General features: G+C 46.2%; 1 protein-coding gene across 1 annotated transcript; it reads left to right on the top strand.

The window, feature by feature from the left end:
• The first annotated feature begins 15,196 nt into the window (after positions 1-15,196).
• On the top strand, positions 15,197-17,197 carry LOC135575064 (keratin-associated protein 10-1-like). Its single transcript, XM_065027220.1, has 3 exons — positions 15,197-15,290; positions 15,947-16,573; positions 16,710-17,197. The coding sequence occupies exons 1-3, from the start codon at positions 15,197-15,199 to the stop codon at positions 17,195-17,197; spliced, it is 1,209 nt and encodes a 402-aa protein (XP_064883292.1).
• Positions 17,198-17,771: the final 574 nt, after the last annotated feature.

Raw genomic sequence — 17,771 nt, 5'->3', positions numbered from 1 at the left:
GCTCACTGTAATGTAACCCACCCACATTGTTCTACTCCTCCTGACCACTCTGTTTATTCTGGTTCTCTTCTCTGTTCTCCTCTCTCTATGTTGGTGTGTCTCTCTGACAGTCTACAGTCAGTCTCTCTCTCTCGCTCGCTCTCTCTCGCTCTCTCTCTCACTTCCCCTACTCTTGTCTCCCTTTGAACACCTGGTTTGAATTCCATGTTAATAGGACATTGAATGACCAATGATGCGGAGCATTGCTGTGTCTTCATAGGCGAAGAGTTCAAAGTGAACAGTCCCTGTCATCACTATAGGCCCTGAGTGATGCACATACAGTAACACAGTAGTCTATGTGCTATAAAATGACACAGGACTCATGAGACAGGCACTGCTGCATATCTGTGTATTTTCCCTCTCATTTCTCTCTGTCCATATGTGTGTGTAACCAATGCAGAGCTTATTTGAATGTGACCTTTGCGAGTGGGAGTAATGTGGTGCACTGCGGTGCAGTTCAGTGGAACCGTGCTTTCTTGATGGTTCCTGAGCCTGTCCACCACTTTATCTCTCGCCTCGGGGGAGCCAACTGCCGATGTCTTCAGTGTCCTATTACATCATAAAAAAGCGTCAGTTATTAAGAGCGTTAGAATAACATTCAGGTGAAAATGACTTTGAAATGGATACTTTATGTTTTTTCCTCCCCGCACCGCATATTTGATTTACCCTTCAATAGTATTTCACTTTGATATCGTTTTCCACATAAAACAAACCTTTTTGCTGGAAGCAAGCTGCTGTCTGCTGGAGTGTGTCCGCTATAAGAGAGACCATATCACCGTTGCTCTGGAGCCATCAGCATTAAGGAAACAGACAGATGATAGGTCTAGTCGTTTGTGTGTGTGTGCCTGTATTTGTTTTTATGTGTGTTTGTATGTATGTGTGTGTTTTATGTGAATGTGTGTGTTCAAGCTGAAGAGGCCAGTGATAGCTAGTCTGGTGCAGTTGACTGGTGCTCAAAGCCCAGTGTCTACTCCAGCAGTTCTGCAGCACTGTCAGCTGGTATATGTGCAATTCTGGGCTGAAGGCAGCAACAACCATCAATCAAAGTGTGGTGTTGGGGTGTATGAGAGCTGGCCTCATTCATTAGCTCCATTACTCCTATCTGGACAAAGAGACACACTGTGGAGGAGAACCACAGAGAACCACATACACTGTGGAGGAGAACCACAGAGAACCACATGCACTGTGGAGGAGAACCACAGAGAACCACATACATTGTGAAGGAAAACCACAGAGAACCACATACACTGTGGAAGAGAACCACAGACACACTGTGGAGGAGAACCACAGAGAACAACATACATTGTAAATGAGAACCACAGAGAACAACATACACTGTGGAGGAGAACCACAGACACACTGTGGAGGAGAACCACAGAGAACCACATACAATGTGTAGGAAAACCACAGAGAACCACATACATATTGGAGGATAATCACAGACGGTGTGGAGGAGAACCAGATGGAACCACAGACACTGGAGGAGAACCACAGAGAACCACAGGCACTGAAGGAGAACCACAGAGAACCACAGACACTGGAGGAGAACCACAGATGCTGTGGAGGAGAACCAGATGGAACCACAGACACTGGAGGAGAACCACAGACACTGGAGGAGAACCACAGAGAACCACGTACATATTGGAGGAGAACCACAGATGCTGTGGAGGAGAACCAGATGGAACCACTGACACTGGAGGAAACGCACAGAGAACCACAGACACCAGAGGAGAACCACAGCGAACCACAGACACTAGAGGAGAACCACAGACACTGGAGGAGAACCACAAAGAACCACAGTGGACCAAAGACACTGGAGGAGAACAACAGACGCTGGAGGAGAACCACAGACGCTGGAGGAGAACCACAGCGAACCACAGACACTGGAGGAGAACCACATAGAACCACATACATATTGAAGGAGAACAACAGATGCTGTGGAGGAGAACCAGATGGAACCACAGACATTGGAGGAGAACCACATCGAACCACAGACACTGGAGGAGAACCAGATGGAACCACAGACACTGGAGGAGAACCACAGAGAACCACAGATGCTGGAGGAGTACTGTATTTATGTACACATATCACATTGTGTTATACTGTAGTTATCTACTCACATCACAATGTGTTAAACTGTAGGTATTTAGACGGATCACACTGTGTTATAATTTAGTTACTTACACTGATCACACTGTTTATACTGTAGTTATTTACACAGATTATACTGTAGATATTTACACAGATCACACTGTGTTATACTTGAGTTATTTACACAGATCACACTGTGTTATAATGAAGTTATTTACACAGACCACACTGTGTTATACTGTAGTTATTTACACAGATCACACTGTGTTATACTGTAGTTATTTACACAGACCACACTGTGTTATACTGTAGCTATTTACACAGATCACACTGTGTTATACTTGAGTTATTTACACAGACCACACTGTGTTATACTGTAGATATTTACACAGATCACACTGTGTTATACTTGAGTTATTTACACAGATCACACTGTGTTATACTGTAGTTATTTACACAGATCACACTGTGTTATAATGAAGTTATTTACACAGATCACACTGTGTTATACTGTAGTTATTTACACAGACCACACTGTGTTATACTGTAGTTATTTACACAGATCACACTGTGTTATAATGAAGTTATTTACACAGATCACACTGTGTTATACTGTAGTTATTTACACAGATCACACTGTGTTATAATGAAGTTATTTACACAGATCACACTGTGTTATAATGAAGTTATTTACACAGACCACACTGTGTTATAATGAAGTTATTTACACAGACCACACTGTGTTATGCTGTAGTTATTTACACAGATCACACTGTGTTATACTGTAGTTATTTACACAGATCCCACTGTGATCCTGTGTTGGGTGGGCCAGATACATACAAGTACAGTACGCTTCACAACCAAAGAGGGAGAGTAAAACCCTTACGTTTTGGGGAGAGCTCAAAAGGTTTCATTTCCTTATCACTTTGTACAATTATGTTGTTACTTCCTAAATACCATTTCAAGTTGCACCGTAGCCTTCGACCATTGAAAAATATAACACTTAAACGGAGCAGCCCAGTGTTAATAAAAGTGTGTCAAGCCCAGTATTAAGGAGCGCCACCTCTGAGGAAGCTGTATTCACTGATCCCAGCTGTGTTCACAGGCCCCCCAAATTAATCCCAAGCAATTTTTCTGCACCACTTGTGCCAATGATAAAGGAAGCCGGAGCATTCAAATGGGATGGTCCCCGACAGCATGAGGTTCTCGGTGGATCGGGCTGCAGTCAGGCCTGCACTGTGGAGGGACTGGGACCCTCTCTCTACCCCACAACACCCACCCACTCCCCCTATCCCTCTGATACAGCCACAAACACAGTGCATGGAGAGTCTCAAGACTGCCCTGCCACTGTTTATCATGACAAAGTGGAATGTTCACGGGTAACTTACTCTCTGCGATGTAGCCTAGTTAGTTAGATTCACACCTGTGCTAAAGTCATTAGCCTTGAGATAATTCAAGTGGTCATATTCTTAACGGCTGCTTAGGGGTTTTTTGGTATCTAGTCTCCTTTTTCAATTTCACAGCTTGGTTTACCGATTTGAAGGGCACTTAATAATGGTTTCGACGTGGAAGTTGCGGCATTCCTTTTTTTGAATTGAATAGGACAGCAGGGGGGTTGAAGGGTTACAGTGGAAATCTAAAATGACATCAAGCTGGCCTAGCACATGCCTCAGGTTGATAGTTCCCCTGTTCTCTAGATGGGCCAATATAGGGACCTGCCTGGGCATTCATAGAGGACGGGGTGTTCAGAATCACCAGATGGTTTGGGAGAGGAAGGCAGGCTGCGTGGTTAAAGGTAAAGGTTTTAAAAGCACACAGAACAGTAGCTATCACATGTGCCTACAATCAGCCATGGAGGGTGACGACTGGAACAATCAGCCATGGAGGGTGACGACTGGAACAATCAGCCATGGAGGGGTGACGACTGGAACGATCAGCCATGGAGGGTGACGACTGGAACAATCAGCCATGGAGGGTGACGACTGGAACAATCAGCCATGGAGGGTGACGACTGGAACGATCTGCCATGGAGGGTGACGACTGGAACGATCAGCCATGGAGGGTGACGACTGGAACGATCAGCCATGGAGGGGTGACGACTGGAACGATCAGCCATGGAGGGTGACGACTGGAACAATCAGCCATGGAGGGTGACGACTGGAACAATCAGCCATGGAGGGTGACGACTGGAACGATCAGCCATGGAGGGTGACGACTGGAACGATCAGCCATGGAGGGTGACGACTGGAACGATCAGCCATGGAGGGTGACGACTGGAACAATCAGCCATGGAGGGGTGACGACTGGAACAATCAGCCATGGAGGGTGACGACTGGAACGATCAGCCATGGAGGGTGACAACTGGAACAGTGCGTCATGGTGCAGCCAGACAGGAACAGTATAACATCACTCCAGCAGGCCCCATTATACCCTCTGTAATAAAAACCAATAGTCTGATAGTGCCGTTCCTCCCACTACCTAGCCATAAAAGTCACCAATGAGTGCCTCGCGCACCACTGCAGGAAATGTATGTCTGAGCAGTTTATTTGTCCTTTCCCTCTCTTTTAGAAATAAATTGGTCTACTTTTTCTAATGCGGCTAGAATCTTCAACTCTTGTTGTATTGGTTTAGACTGAGTTTTCTCCTGCCTTTGTTTACTGCATTGGAAGCTGTCTGCTTTTCTCTGTTCCACTGTAACACTGTCCTTGATCTGTTTCTGATAGCTGATTCTGTCCATTGATGATGGCTTTTTAATCATATTAAAGGAAGTCTATGCTTTCTCAGCATTACGACACTACTTCTGTCAATGCCCTGTCTTGGTGGCTCATGTCCATGGACAGTGTCTTCGAAGCTCAATATTTGTTATTTTATACGAATGATTGTTGCCTGGAAGGTTGGAACTGAATTAATCTGTTGAGTAAACAGCGACACAGATTATTAAAACTAGAAAACCCAACCTTGGTTTCATTGAAATGCAATAGCTAGACACATAGGGTTTCTTGTGGGGGCCATTGATTGGCATTTTCTTAGGGTCACATGTCTGCTGCTGTAGCCCAGCAATTAACACACTGCAGACAATCAAACACTGTGATGCATTAACTTCAAAATGAGGGGAATTCTTAATGTTTTTGAAGGTTTCTACTTCCGGCATCACCAATGTTAAAAATTAACCTCGGCTTTAAGTAACATGTATTTAAAAAGCCATTGATTTCACCTTATTGTATTTGTGCTCATAGTATTAAATATATGCACAGAAATAGTGAGTGGGTGAGAGCAAACATTACAAACCTTAGTGTGACTCTAGTGCATTCCTCCAGCGACTGAGCCAGAAAGAGAGTCCTTGACGCTTTGTGTTCAGAATGCATTCCCAGCCACCATGGTTTCATGATTACATACGAATGACCAACTCAGGTTGTATTGAGGATGACGGCCATGCCTCCTCACGGTTCCCCTCGGACAGGGTTAGGGTGACTGAAGGTGGGGGATGTCACTCCCATGGGCTGGCATGTTGGGAGGGGGGGGGGCAGGCGGCACCTAATGCCCTGGTTTACAGGCAACACTGATCGGCCACTTAGAGGAAAATGAGCCAGCTCTTTTCAAAGATAATGGTAATAGGGCATCGATTGAGGCTTGAGCTATACACGTCGCAGTGATTATTTGAAGCCGGAGTAACACGCTCTGTTGTTGGGCTCGTTTGACAACACACACCCTTCCCCCCACATGTCTTACCTCTGTCACCTGTCTGTTGAGAGCAGGGACAGAAAACACAGATACTCACGCTATTCATGCTCACACAAATGAATTGCAAATTCAGTATCACACAACAAAAAACGTAATATTTTTCAACTGGAATCAACATCCATATTGCCTCTCATCGGCTGCACCTTTTGTCAAAACAACAACGGTAGTATTAGATGACATGAATATATTTGTATCATTCATGCACATTTTGACTGAATGTCAAAATGAGGAAGTCCCTGACCAGTCAGCAGCAGCCCAACAGACCACAGCAGACCGGTCCTTCAGAAGGAGGGAGACCTGGCACCTGTTTTAGAATAATCTGCATGACTAAAGGTTGCTGTGCTTTTCCTTTTTGTAGCCTCCCACCCTCCTTCCCTGCCTTCCACCCTTACTCCCTGCTGGCTGGCGTGGTTTTGACAGAGGACCCCACCTGAATGACATTTACAAATTACCCAGACGAGAGTGCTTCATCCCCTGACCCGTGGGCCTCTATTCAGCACCCAGAGAGATTCGCCAGCATTTTGTCATATAATTACTGCAAATCCCCTGAAAGTACCCTCTCCTTCCCTTTTCCACACACACACACACACACACACACACACACACACATACACACACACACACACACACACACACACACACACACACACACACACACACACACACACACACACACACACACAGCTGCATGTTAATGTGTGATGAGCTGCTGTCCAAATGACTGTCACCTCGACAGGATGGTGGGATACAGAGCAGTGTCAGCCACAGAAAAGGGGGAGGAGAGAGAAGGAATCACAGCGAAGTGTGAGATAGGAGACTGATGTGTCTGTGACGTGTGTGTGTGTGTGTATTACTGTGTAAGCATGAGTGCCCTGGAAGTGATTGTTATTTTTGCACAGACACACATATGAGTTGCATTGGTAATTGGTCATTTAGAAATGAATAGAATAATTTCCTGTCATTCCCTCAAATAGTTTATCATTTGAGTTTTAGAAACAAGTATTATTGTTATTAATTGTATTCATCCTGCATCATAAGACACAATTCTTCCATATTAACATTTCAAAGACTTTCTGTGTCCAGGTCTGGACAAACTTGCAGTATCCTGATCTGCTGCATCGATTGGTTACAGTCTCAGTCTCTCTCTTTCTCCCCTCCTCTTCCCTCCCTCACCCTCCCTGTGTGTGCTTGGCAGCATATGCACCAGCGTGTTTGGTTGTTGGTGGTGTGTCTGTCCCTTGATTGCACACTAGAAGAAAGAAATGAAAAGGATAATCTAATTGAACAACTTTAAAGCGTACTGGCTGTTTCATGTAGTCCTTTGGAACGGACGTAATTTGAGCGCTGTTACCCACCCAAGCGTGTCTGTGCTGAAGGTCAGCTGTCTGCCATCGGGAACATGCAGAAAATGTAAAATTAGTCTCTCTGCCTCTCCTTCTCTCCTTCTCTCTCCTACATGCACACCATCCAAGCACAACCATATATTTACACATTCACAGGCTCAAATATCTTAGCAGTCTTATTTTTACTCATATCCCTTGAATATAGCGGAAGCAAGCAATATTTGGAGTTTGAAAGACCTCTAGTATCTTGGAAGAACCCAAAGGGACATTGTTCCCTCCAAGGAACACAATATTCTATTGATGCTACTGTATATGGCACCTTAAGACGTACACCTTGATGTAATGTAGCCCATTCTATGGGCTGGGAGTGAGAGATTATTCTTCTCTGCAAAGCCATACCCACAGCAGGCAAAGTGAAGCCTCTGTGTTTGTTCAACATGAAGGCAATGAGAATAGGACGGAGAGAGGGTGATTCCCTGCCCTTGATATTCAGGGTGAGTCATGGGCATTTACTGGAGCAATGCATCACCTTAGCTCTCTCCGGTTCTATTTCTCTCTCTCATTCTCTCTCTCTTTCTCCCTTTCTCTTCGGGCTTAAAGTCCATCCAGCGTCCCCCTAAATGAGATTCTCCCCCAAACAGAGTTAACAAGGTCTGCCAGAGAGACAGGCATTCAGAATGGAGGGTTCTTCTCTCAGCCTGGACTGCCTCCCAAATAATAACACTCTTTCCTCTCTTCTCCATTAGCATCTAGTCCATCTCAGAGACATAGAGAGGGAATGAGAGAGGTAGGAGGGAGAGAAAGAGAGAGGTGGCCTGCTTCAGTTGACAACCACCCCGCTCACTTGGCTGTTGATGGAGTCAGAGTGTCAGGGTCGTCTTCTTCATGCCTGTTTCATTTCATTATATCCTCAGCATATACATGGTTTAGAGGAGTGCAGGGAGAAAGTAGCACTCTCATTATCTCCTCAGCATATACATGGTTTAGAGGAGTGCAGGGAGAAAGTAGCACTCTCATTATCTCCTCAGCATATACATGGTTTAGAGGAGTGCAGGGAGAAAGTAGCACTCTCATTATCTCCTTAGCATATACATGGTTTAGAGGAGTGCAGGGAGAAAGTAGCACTCTCATTATCTCCTCAGCATATGCATGGTTTAGAGGAGTGCAGGGAGAAAGTAGCACTCATTATCTCCTCAGCATATACATGGTTTAGAGGAGTGCAGGGAGAAAGTAGCACTCATTATCTCCTCAGCATATACATGGTTTAGAGGAGCGTAGGGACAAAGTAGCACTCTCATTATCTCCTCAGCATATACATGGTTTAGAGGAGCGTAGGGACAAAGTAGCACTCTCATTATCTCCGCATATACATGGTTTAGAGGAGTGTAGGGAGAAAGTAGCACTCATTATCTCCTCAGCATATACATGGTTTAGAGGAGTGTAGGGAGAAAGTAGCACTCTCATTATCTCCTCAGCATATACGTACATGGTTTAGATGAGTGTAGGGAGAAAGTAGCACTCTCATTATCTCAGCATATACGTAGATGGTTTAGAGGAGTGTAGGGAGAAAGTAGTTCTCTCATTATCTCCTCAGCATATACATGGTTTAGAGGAGTGTAGGGAGAAAGTAGCACTCTCATTATCTCAGCATATACATGGTTTAGAGGAGCGTAGGGAGAAAGTAGCACTCATTATCTCCTCAGCATTTACATGGTTTAGAGGAGCGTAGGGAGAAAGTAGGACTCTCATTATCTCCTCAGCATATACATGGTTTAGAGGAGCGTAGGGAGAAAGTAGAACTCTCATTATCTCAGCATATACATGGTTTAGAGGAGCGTAGGGAGAAAGTAGTACTGCCATTATCTCCTCAGCATATACATGGTTTAGAGGAGTGTAGGGAGAAAGTAGAACTCTCATTATCTCAGCATATACATGTTTTAGAGGAGTGAAGGGAGAAAGTAGAACTCTCATTATCTCAGCATATACATGGTTTAGAGGAGTGTAGGGAGAAAGTAGAACTCATTGTCTCCTCAGCATATAGATGGTTTAGAGGAGCGTAGGGAGAAAGTAGAACTCTCATTATCTCAGCATATGCATGGTTTAGAGGAGTGAAGGGAGAAAGTAGTAGCCATTATCTCCTCAGCATATACATGGTTTAGAGGAGCGAAGGGAGAAAGTAGTAGTCATTATCTCCTCAGCATATACATGGTTTAGAGGAGTGAAGGGAGAAAGTAGAAGTCATTATCTCAGCATATACATGGTTTAGAGGAGTGCAGGGAGAAAGTAGCACTCTCATTATCTCCTCAGCATATACATGGTTTAGAGGAGTGCAGGGAGAAAGTAGCACTCTCATTATCTCCTCAGCATATACATGGTTTAGAGGAGTGCAGGGAGAAAGTAGCACTCTCATTATCTCCTTAGCATATACATGGTTTAGAGGAGTGCAGGGAGAAAGTAGCACTCTCATTATCTCCTCAGCATATGCATGGTTTAGAGGAGTGCAGGGAGAAAGTAGCACTCATTATCTCCTCAGCATATACATGGTTTAGAGGAGTGCAGGGAGAAAGTAGCACTCATTATCTCCTCAGCATATACATGGTTTAGAGGAGCGTAGGGACAAAGTAGCACTCTCATTATCTCCTCAGCATATACATGGTTTAGAGGAGCGTAGGGACAAAGTAGCACTCTCATTATCTCCGCATATACATGGTTTAGAGGAGTGTAGGGAGAAAGTAGCACTCATTATCTCCTCAGCATATACATGGTTTAGAGGAGTGTAGGGAGAAAGTAGCACTCTCATTATCTCAGCATATACGTACATGGTTTAGAGGAGTGTAGGGAGAAAGTAGTACTCATTATATCCTTAGCATATACATGGTTTAGAGGAGTGTAGGGAGAAAGTAGCACTCTCATTATCTCCTCAGCATATACATGGTCTAGATGAGTGTAGGGAGAAAGTAGCACTCTCATTATCTCAGCATATACGTAGATGGTTTAGAGGAGTGTAGGGAGAAAGTAGTTCTCTCATTATCTCCTCAGCATATACATGGTTTAGAGGAGTGTAGGGAGAAAGTAGCACTCTCATTATCTCAGCATATACATGGTTTAGAGGAGCGTAGGGAGAAAGTAGCACTCATTATCTCCTCAGCATTTACATGGTTTAGAGGAGCGTAGGGAGAAAGTAGGACTCTCATTATCTCCTCAGCATATACATGGTTTAGAGGAGCGTAGGGAGAAAGTAGAACTCTCATTATCTCAGCATATACATGGTTTAGAGGAGCGTAGGGAGAAAGTAGTACTGCCATTATCTCCTCAGCATATACATGGTTTAGAGGAGTGTAGGGAGAAAGTAGAACTCTCATTATCTCAGCATATACATGTTTTAGAGGAGTGAAGGGAGAAAGTAGAACTCTCATTATCTCAGCATATACATGGTTTAGAGGAGTGTAGGGAGAAAGTAGAACTCATTGTCTCCTCAGCATATAGATGGTTTAGAGGAGCGTAGGGAGAAAGTAGAACTCTCATTATCTCAGCATATGCATGGTTTAGAGGAGTGAAGGGAGAAAGTAGTAGCCATTATCTCCTCAGCATATACATGGTTTAGAGGAGCGAAGGGAGAAAGTAGTAGTCATTATCTCCTCAGCATATACATGGTTTAGAGGAGTGAAGGGAGAAAGTAGAAGTCATTATCTCAGCATATACATGGTTTAGAGGAGTGAAGGGAGAAAGTAGAACTCTCATTATCTCAGCATATACATGGTTTAGAGGAGCGTAGGGAGAAAGTAGAACTCATTGTCTCCTCAGCATATACATGATATAGAGGAGTGCAGGGAGAAAGTAGAACTCTCATTATCTCAGCATATACATGGTTTAGAGGAGTGTAGGGAGAAAGTAGAACTCTCATTATCTCAGCATATACATGGTTTAGAGGAGTATAGGGAGAAAGTAGAACTCATTGTCTCCTCAGCATATACATGGCTTAGAGGAGTGTAGGGAGAAAGTAGTACTAATTTTCTCAGCATATACATGGTTTAGAGGAGTGTAGGGAGAAAGTAGTAGTCATTATCTCCTCAGCATATACATGGTATAGAGGAGTGTAGGGAGAAAGTAGAACTCTCATTATCTCAGCATATACATGGTATAGAGGAGTGAAGGGAGAAAGTAGAACTCTCATTATCTCAGCATATACATGGTATAGAGGAGTGTAGGGAGAAAGTAGAACTCTCATTATCTCAGCATATACATGGTTTAGAGGAGTGAAGGGAGAAAGTAGTAGCCATTATCTCCTCAGCATATACATGGTTTAGAGGAGCGAAGGGAGAAAGTAGTAGTCATTATCTCCTCAGCATATACATGGTTTAGAGGAGTGAAGGGAGAAAGTAGAAGTCATTATCTCAGCATATACATGGTTTAGAGGAGCGTAGGGAGAAAGTAGAACTCTCATTATCTCAGCATATACATGGTTTAGAGGAGTGAAGGGAGAAAGTAGAACTCTCATTATCTCAGCATGTACATGGTTTAGAGGAGTGTAGGGAGAAAGTAGAACTCTCATTATCTCAGCATATGCATGGTTTAGAGGAGCGTAGGGAGAAAGTAGAACTCATTGTCTCCTCAGCATATACATGGTTTAGAGGAGTGTAGGGAGAAAGTAGAACTCTCATTATCTCAGCATATACATGGTTTAGAGGAGTGTAGGGAGAAAGTAGAACTCTCATTATCTCAGCATATACATGGTTTAGAGGAGTGTAGGGAGAAAGTAGAACTCATTGTCTCCTCAGCATATACATGGTTTAGTGGAGCGTAGGGAGAAAGTAGATCTCTCATTATCTCAGCATATACATGGTTTAGTGGAGCGTAGGGAGAAAGTAGATCTCTCATTATCTCAGCATATACATGGTTTAGAGGAGTATAGGGAGAAAGTAGAACTCATTGTCTCCTCAGCATATACATGGCTTAGAGGAGTGTAGGGAGAAAGTAGTACTAATTTTCTCAGCATATACATGGTTTAGAGGAGTGTAGGGAGAAAGTAGTAGTCATTATCTCCTCAGCATATACATGGTATAGAGGAGTGTAGGGAGAAAGTAGAACTCTCATTATCTCAGCATATACATGGTATAGAGGAGCGTAGGGAGAAAGTAGAACTCATTGTCTCCTCAGCATATACATGATATAGAGGAGCGTAGGGAGAAAGTAGAACTCTCATTATCTCAGCATATACATGGTTTAGAGGAGTGAAGGGAGAAAGTAGAACTCATTGTCTCCTCAGCATATACATGGTTTAGAGGAGTGCAGGGAGAAAGTAGAACTCTCATTTTCTCAGCATATACATGGTTTAGAGGAGCGTAGGGAGAAAGTAGAACTCATTGTCTCCTCAGCATATACATGATATAGAGGAGCGTAGGGAGAAAGTAGAACTCTCATTTTCTCAGCATATACATGGTTTAGAGGAGCGTAGGGAGAAAGTAGAACTCATTGTCTCCTCAGCATATACATGGTTTAGAGGAGTGCAGGGAGAAAGTAGAACTCTCATTATCTCAGCATATACATGGTTTAGAGGAGTGTAGGGAGAAAGTAGAACTCATTGTCTCCTCAGCATATACATGATATAGAGGAGTGCAGGGAGAAAGTAGAACTCTCATTATCTCAGCATATACATGGTTTAGAGGAGTGTAGGGAGAAAGTAGAACTCATTGTCTCCTCAGCATATACATGATATAGAGGAGCGTAGGGAGAAAGTAGAACTCTCATTATCTCAGCATATACATGGTTTAGAGGAGTGTAGGGAGAAAGTAGAACTCATTGTCTCCTCAGCATATACATGATATAGAGGAGTGCAGGGAGAAAGTAGAACTCTGATGTTTTTCTCAGACAGTCTGTATTTAGATGTTTTGCACTTTTCACCATACAATGTTTCAGGCTCGGTTGCAAATTCACAGAACAGCTCACAATCTCATGCGAGCGTGTTCCTTTTTTATCTCCAACTTGTTTAATTTGCCAATATTGTTTGAATGCGTTTTTTCTCAATTCATATTTATTAGTAACTCTTTGATCTATTTATGTTCTGCTAAAGCATGTCACTTTCTTAAAGATTAAATCATTGAAAGCTGCACTGCTAAGGAACTGTTTGTTTTTTACATCAAAAGTTTAATTCATTATTCCATTAGCTGAGTAGAGAGAGAGAGAGAGAGAGAAAGAGAAAGCAAGCAATACCATCTGTCTCCAATGCGTGGCGGTATACTTCTCTCCTCCAGCCCATCTGAAGAAAGGAGAGAGCTAGAGAGAAAGGTGTGTGGAGGACAGGCTAGTTAAGGCCCAGGAGGGGGAAGAGAACGAAGGAGGGATGAGCAGGGGAGGAAAATCTCAGATGAAAATGTAAATGGGGTGTGTGGAGGGGGTAAGGGGGGGTACAGAGCAGCGAGCGGTTTCTCCAGCTGGCCTAATCTTGCCTCCGCGCGGTGGGGCCCAGATAGCGATGGCTAACAGGAGGCTGGCGCTGGGGCTCCTTTGAAATACAGAGCAGCGCTGTGTGTAAATTGGAGGCACGGCGATGGAGCCACCAGATGACACGTGGAGCTGCGACCCTCGCGCCTGATCAGGGCCAAGCGTGGCAAAGGTAAATCTTACACATCAGGCAATTTTATTTTCAGCACAGAGGGGACGAAGCCACACATTCAGGATCTTTTCAAATGATAATGCCCCCTTTTGAGGCATATCATCACTTAGATGTGTTCCTTCTCTCTCTCGTCTCAACATGGAAACTCATGCCTGAACAACAACTTTAGTTTGGCATACAATTTGTTTAATTATATCCCACATATTTCTGTGGCCTTCATTTATCCTCTTCCCTCAGCTCCACCAAGACATTTTGTTAAGGTGATTTGGAAAATAATCTGTAATATAATTCCTCTTCACATATTTCCTTGGTTTAAACGCGGTTTAATCCACCACTGTGCATACGTTTTCCGCATCCCACAATACTTTGTTCCACTAGGAAGCCACACTCACTGTGGCCCCGCTGTCTCTTGAGACACCAGACGTGTTTGTTTTGGTGGCTTACAGAACAGAGCCTACTACTCCACAGTCTATGTCCTGAAACCACTCTCTAAGTCAGTCTATTTCATGGCAGCTCATGTTCTAACATGTGTTCCCAGAGTGCACAGCGTTTCATTGTATTTCACACTGGCTTACGTCCTCCTCCCACATGTACCACGTCTGACAGTAACAGTCATGAAACTGCCTCATATTGAGCAGGCCGTGAAATACTATCCTGTGATTTTCCCCCGGTTTATGTAATTGACTCGCCTGGAATCTGGAGACGCCGGGATGGACACTGTAATCTATTGCTATGAATGACTGAATGAATCCTCTCATAGTGGGAATGATCTTTGGAACTGCAGCTCAACACCAACCAATTGGATGGCGAGACCGCACAAAAAAAAGAAAGCCCCTGCTTCTCCAACTCACATGTCCCCACCTCAAAATCTGCATTGAAATGAAAGCCCAAGACTAACTGGCATCAAATGGTATCCTTTTTGTAGTTGTTGAAACAGAAGAATTACTTTCTGGACCAAAGAGAAAGCATGCAAGTTAGTCTTTGCTGTCCTGCAAAACAAACAAGTGTGTGTTAATCTGTGTGCGTTGTCAGGGGAATCCTGGCTGTGACCTGTGCAGCACCACAGCTAAGCTAACCCTCCTCTCACCCGCAGACCCCTCCATTCCCCCACCCCACCACCAACCCACCCACCTGCAGTCGCATATTGATGGGAAGTGACACTGTGATTGTGTGGGGCTCGGCCATGCTCAGATCAGGGTGTCACTTCTGCCTAGCCTGATTGCCACTTTCTCGGCGCGGTGCGGAGGAGTTATATTGAGGGAGAAAAGGTCAGAAGCCATTGGTCATCTGCTCCCCTCTCTCCCAAACGACTTGTCCTCTCAGAGGGGAATGAAAACAGACAGGGCCAGCCGGGCAGCCTGAGCGGGCGATGATCCAGGACCCAGCCCAGGAGAGGAATGCAAACGAGGGATGGAAGCAGGGAGGGGAGGAAGAAGAGGAGGAGAGGGAGGGCAGCTCAGAGAGTGAGGGATAGGAGGGGATCTTGAGGTGTGTGTGTGTGTGTGTGAATGGGGAGGGTGTCACACTCAGAGGAAGAGAGCACAGAGCTCTGCGATGGAGCAGTAGAGGGCATCCATATGAAGGTGAAGATGGCGGAGACAGACCCCAGGACAGGTGGTATAGAAATATTAGAAGATCCAGAGCCACCTGTTTTGATCAAACTCTGAGGCTAAGATTCCTTAGGCTACATCTCAGTCTCCCATCTTCAGTACTGGAGAATTCACACTTCCTTTGGGGAATGCAAGAATCTACACCTGATAACTAAGAGTATCGTGTACCAACTTGTGTGTTTGTGTGTATATGTTTAGACCGAGCTGGTTTGTTCGAGGAGCAAAGCTTTTGACATCTCCCTCCTTTAGGTGGCGCTATGTGTCAGCGCTCTCACTCTGAGCACACAACCTGCTCAACCACGCGTCGTCACATACAGTCTGTGAGACCCCTACCTTCCTGCATGCCTCTGTGCTGCCCCTGGGACAGACTGGCTGCCTGTCTGCCTGCGAGCCTGCCTGCCTGCCTCTGTGCTGCCCCTGGGACTGACTGGCTGCCTGTCTGCCTGCGAGCCTGCCTGCCTGCCTCTGTGCTGCCCCTGGGACTGACTGGCTGCCCGTCTGCCTGCGAGCCTGCCTGTCTGCCTGCCTGCCTGCCTGCCTCTGTGCCGCCCCTGGAACTCACTGGCTGCCCGCCTTCTCGCCTGCCCGCCTGCCTGCCTCTGTGCTGCCTCTGGAACTCACTGGCTGCCCGCCTTCTCGCCTGCCCGCCTGCCTGCCTGCCTGCCTTTCTGCCTGCCTCTGTGCTGCCCCTGGGACTGACTGGCTGCCCGTCTGCCTGCGAGCCTGCCAGCCTGTCTGCCTGCGAGCCTGCCTGCCTGCCTCTGTGCTGCCCCTGGGACTGACTGGCTGCCCGTCTGCCTGCGAGCCTGCCTGTCTGCCTGCCTGCCTGCCTGCCTCTGTGCTGCCCCTGGAACTCACTGGCTGCCCGCCTTCTCGCCTGCCCGCCTGCCTGCCTGCCTGCCTGCCTGCCTGCCTGCCTGCCTGTCTGCCTGCCTCTGTGCTGCCCCTGGAACTCATTGGCTGCCCGCCTTCTCGCCGGCCTGCCTGCCTGTCTGCCTGCCTCTGTGCTGCCCCTGGAACTCATTGGCTGCCCGCCTTCTCGCCTGCCTGCCTGCCTGCCTCTGTGCTGCCTCTGGAACTCACTGGCTGCCCGCCTTCTCGCCTGCCCGCCTGCCTGCCTGCCTGTCTGCCTGCCTGTCTGTCTGTCTGTCTGTCTGTCTGTCTGTCTGTCTGTCTGTCTGTCTGTCTGTCTGTCTGTCTGTCTGTCTGTCTGTCTGCCTGCCTGCCTCTGTGCTGCCCCTGGGACTGACTGGCTGCCCGTCTGCCTGCGAGCCTGCCTGTCTGCCTGCCTGCCTGCCTCTGTGCTGCCCCTGGAACTCACTGGCTGCCCGCCTTCTCGCCTGTCCGCCTGCCTGCCTGCCTCTGTGCTGCCTCTGGAACTCACTGGCTGCCCGCCTTCTCGCCTGCCCGCCTGCCTGCCTGCCTGCCTGCCTGCCTCTGTGCTGCCCCTGGAACTCACTGGCTGCCCGCCTTCTCGCCTGCCTGCCTGCCTGCCTGTCTGCCTGCCTGCCTGCCTGCCTGCCTCTGTGCTGCCCCTGGAACTCACTGGTTGCCCGCCTTCTCGCCTGCCCGCCTGCCTGCCTGTCTGCCTGCCTGCCTGCCTGCCTGCCTCTGTGCTGCCCCTGGAACTCACTGGCTGCCCGCCTTCTCGCCTGCCTGCCTTCTCTTCTGCCTGCCTGCCTACCTGCCTGCCGTCCTCTGTGTTGCCTGTCAGCCTGCCTGTGTGCCTGGCTGGCATGGAACAGAACAGTACAGGGTAACAGAATGGGCTCCTCTTGCTGTGATCCAGTCAGTCTCTGCATCAGGGCAATTAACCTGCTTATACACTGGGCTACTGCCCCCCCGCTGCCCCTCCTCTCTCTGAGCTCATGGCCTCAGGATGTGGGAGAGCCATTGGATTAGAGGATATTAGCCAGGATAGTTTAATGTAATGAACCATCTGATGACAACTATTAAAAATGATTTGCAACATCCGCACTCACATAGTGAGATCAGTACTGTACCTGCGTTTTGCTTCTGCTTGATTTCTGTCGCATTTTGTTAACTCTATTGTTTAGATTGATATCCGTTTTGTTGAAGATAAAACAATGAGATGAATGCTAAAGGGTTGCAGGTTTTCATGGTTCTCAATGGTGATTGTTGAAATGGGTTGAGTTTATGATAGGCCTGGCTCGCAGTCTATGTTTCAATTAATTCCAAAGGTGTTTGATGGGGTTGCGACCAGGACTCTGTGCAGGCCAGTCAAGTTCTACCACACCGATCTCGACAAACCATTTCTGTATGGACCTCGCTTTTTATTTCACCTTTATTTAACCAGGTAGGCAAGTTGAGAAC

The sequence above is a fragment of the Oncorhynchus nerka genome, linkage group LG14 (genome assembly GCF_034236695.1).
Source record: "Oncorhynchus nerka isolate Pitt River linkage group LG14, Oner_Uvic_2.0, whole genome shotgun sequence".
Classification (NCBI taxonomy): Eukaryota; Metazoa; Chordata; class Actinopteri; order Salmoniformes; family Salmonidae; genus Oncorhynchus; species Oncorhynchus nerka.
Note: the sequence above shows the minus strand (reverse complement) of the source record. Positions and strands in the feature narration are given on the sequence as shown.

Excerpts from the sequence above, each read along its gene's own strand:
- LOC135575064 (XM_065027220.1), top strand. The coding sequence starts at position 15,197 with ATGATCCAGGACCCAGCCCAGGAGAGGAATGCAAACGAGGGATGGAAG. Across the intron at positions 15,291-15,946 it reads GAGGGAGGGCAGCTCAGAGA|CCTGCCTGTCTGCCTGCCTG; the intron begins GTGAGGGATAGG and ends TCTGCCTGCGAG. Across the intron at positions 16,574-16,709 it reads GCCTGCCTGTCTGCCTGCCT|CCTGCCTGTCTGCCTGCCTG; the intron begins GTCTGTCTGTCT and ends TCTGCCTGCGAG.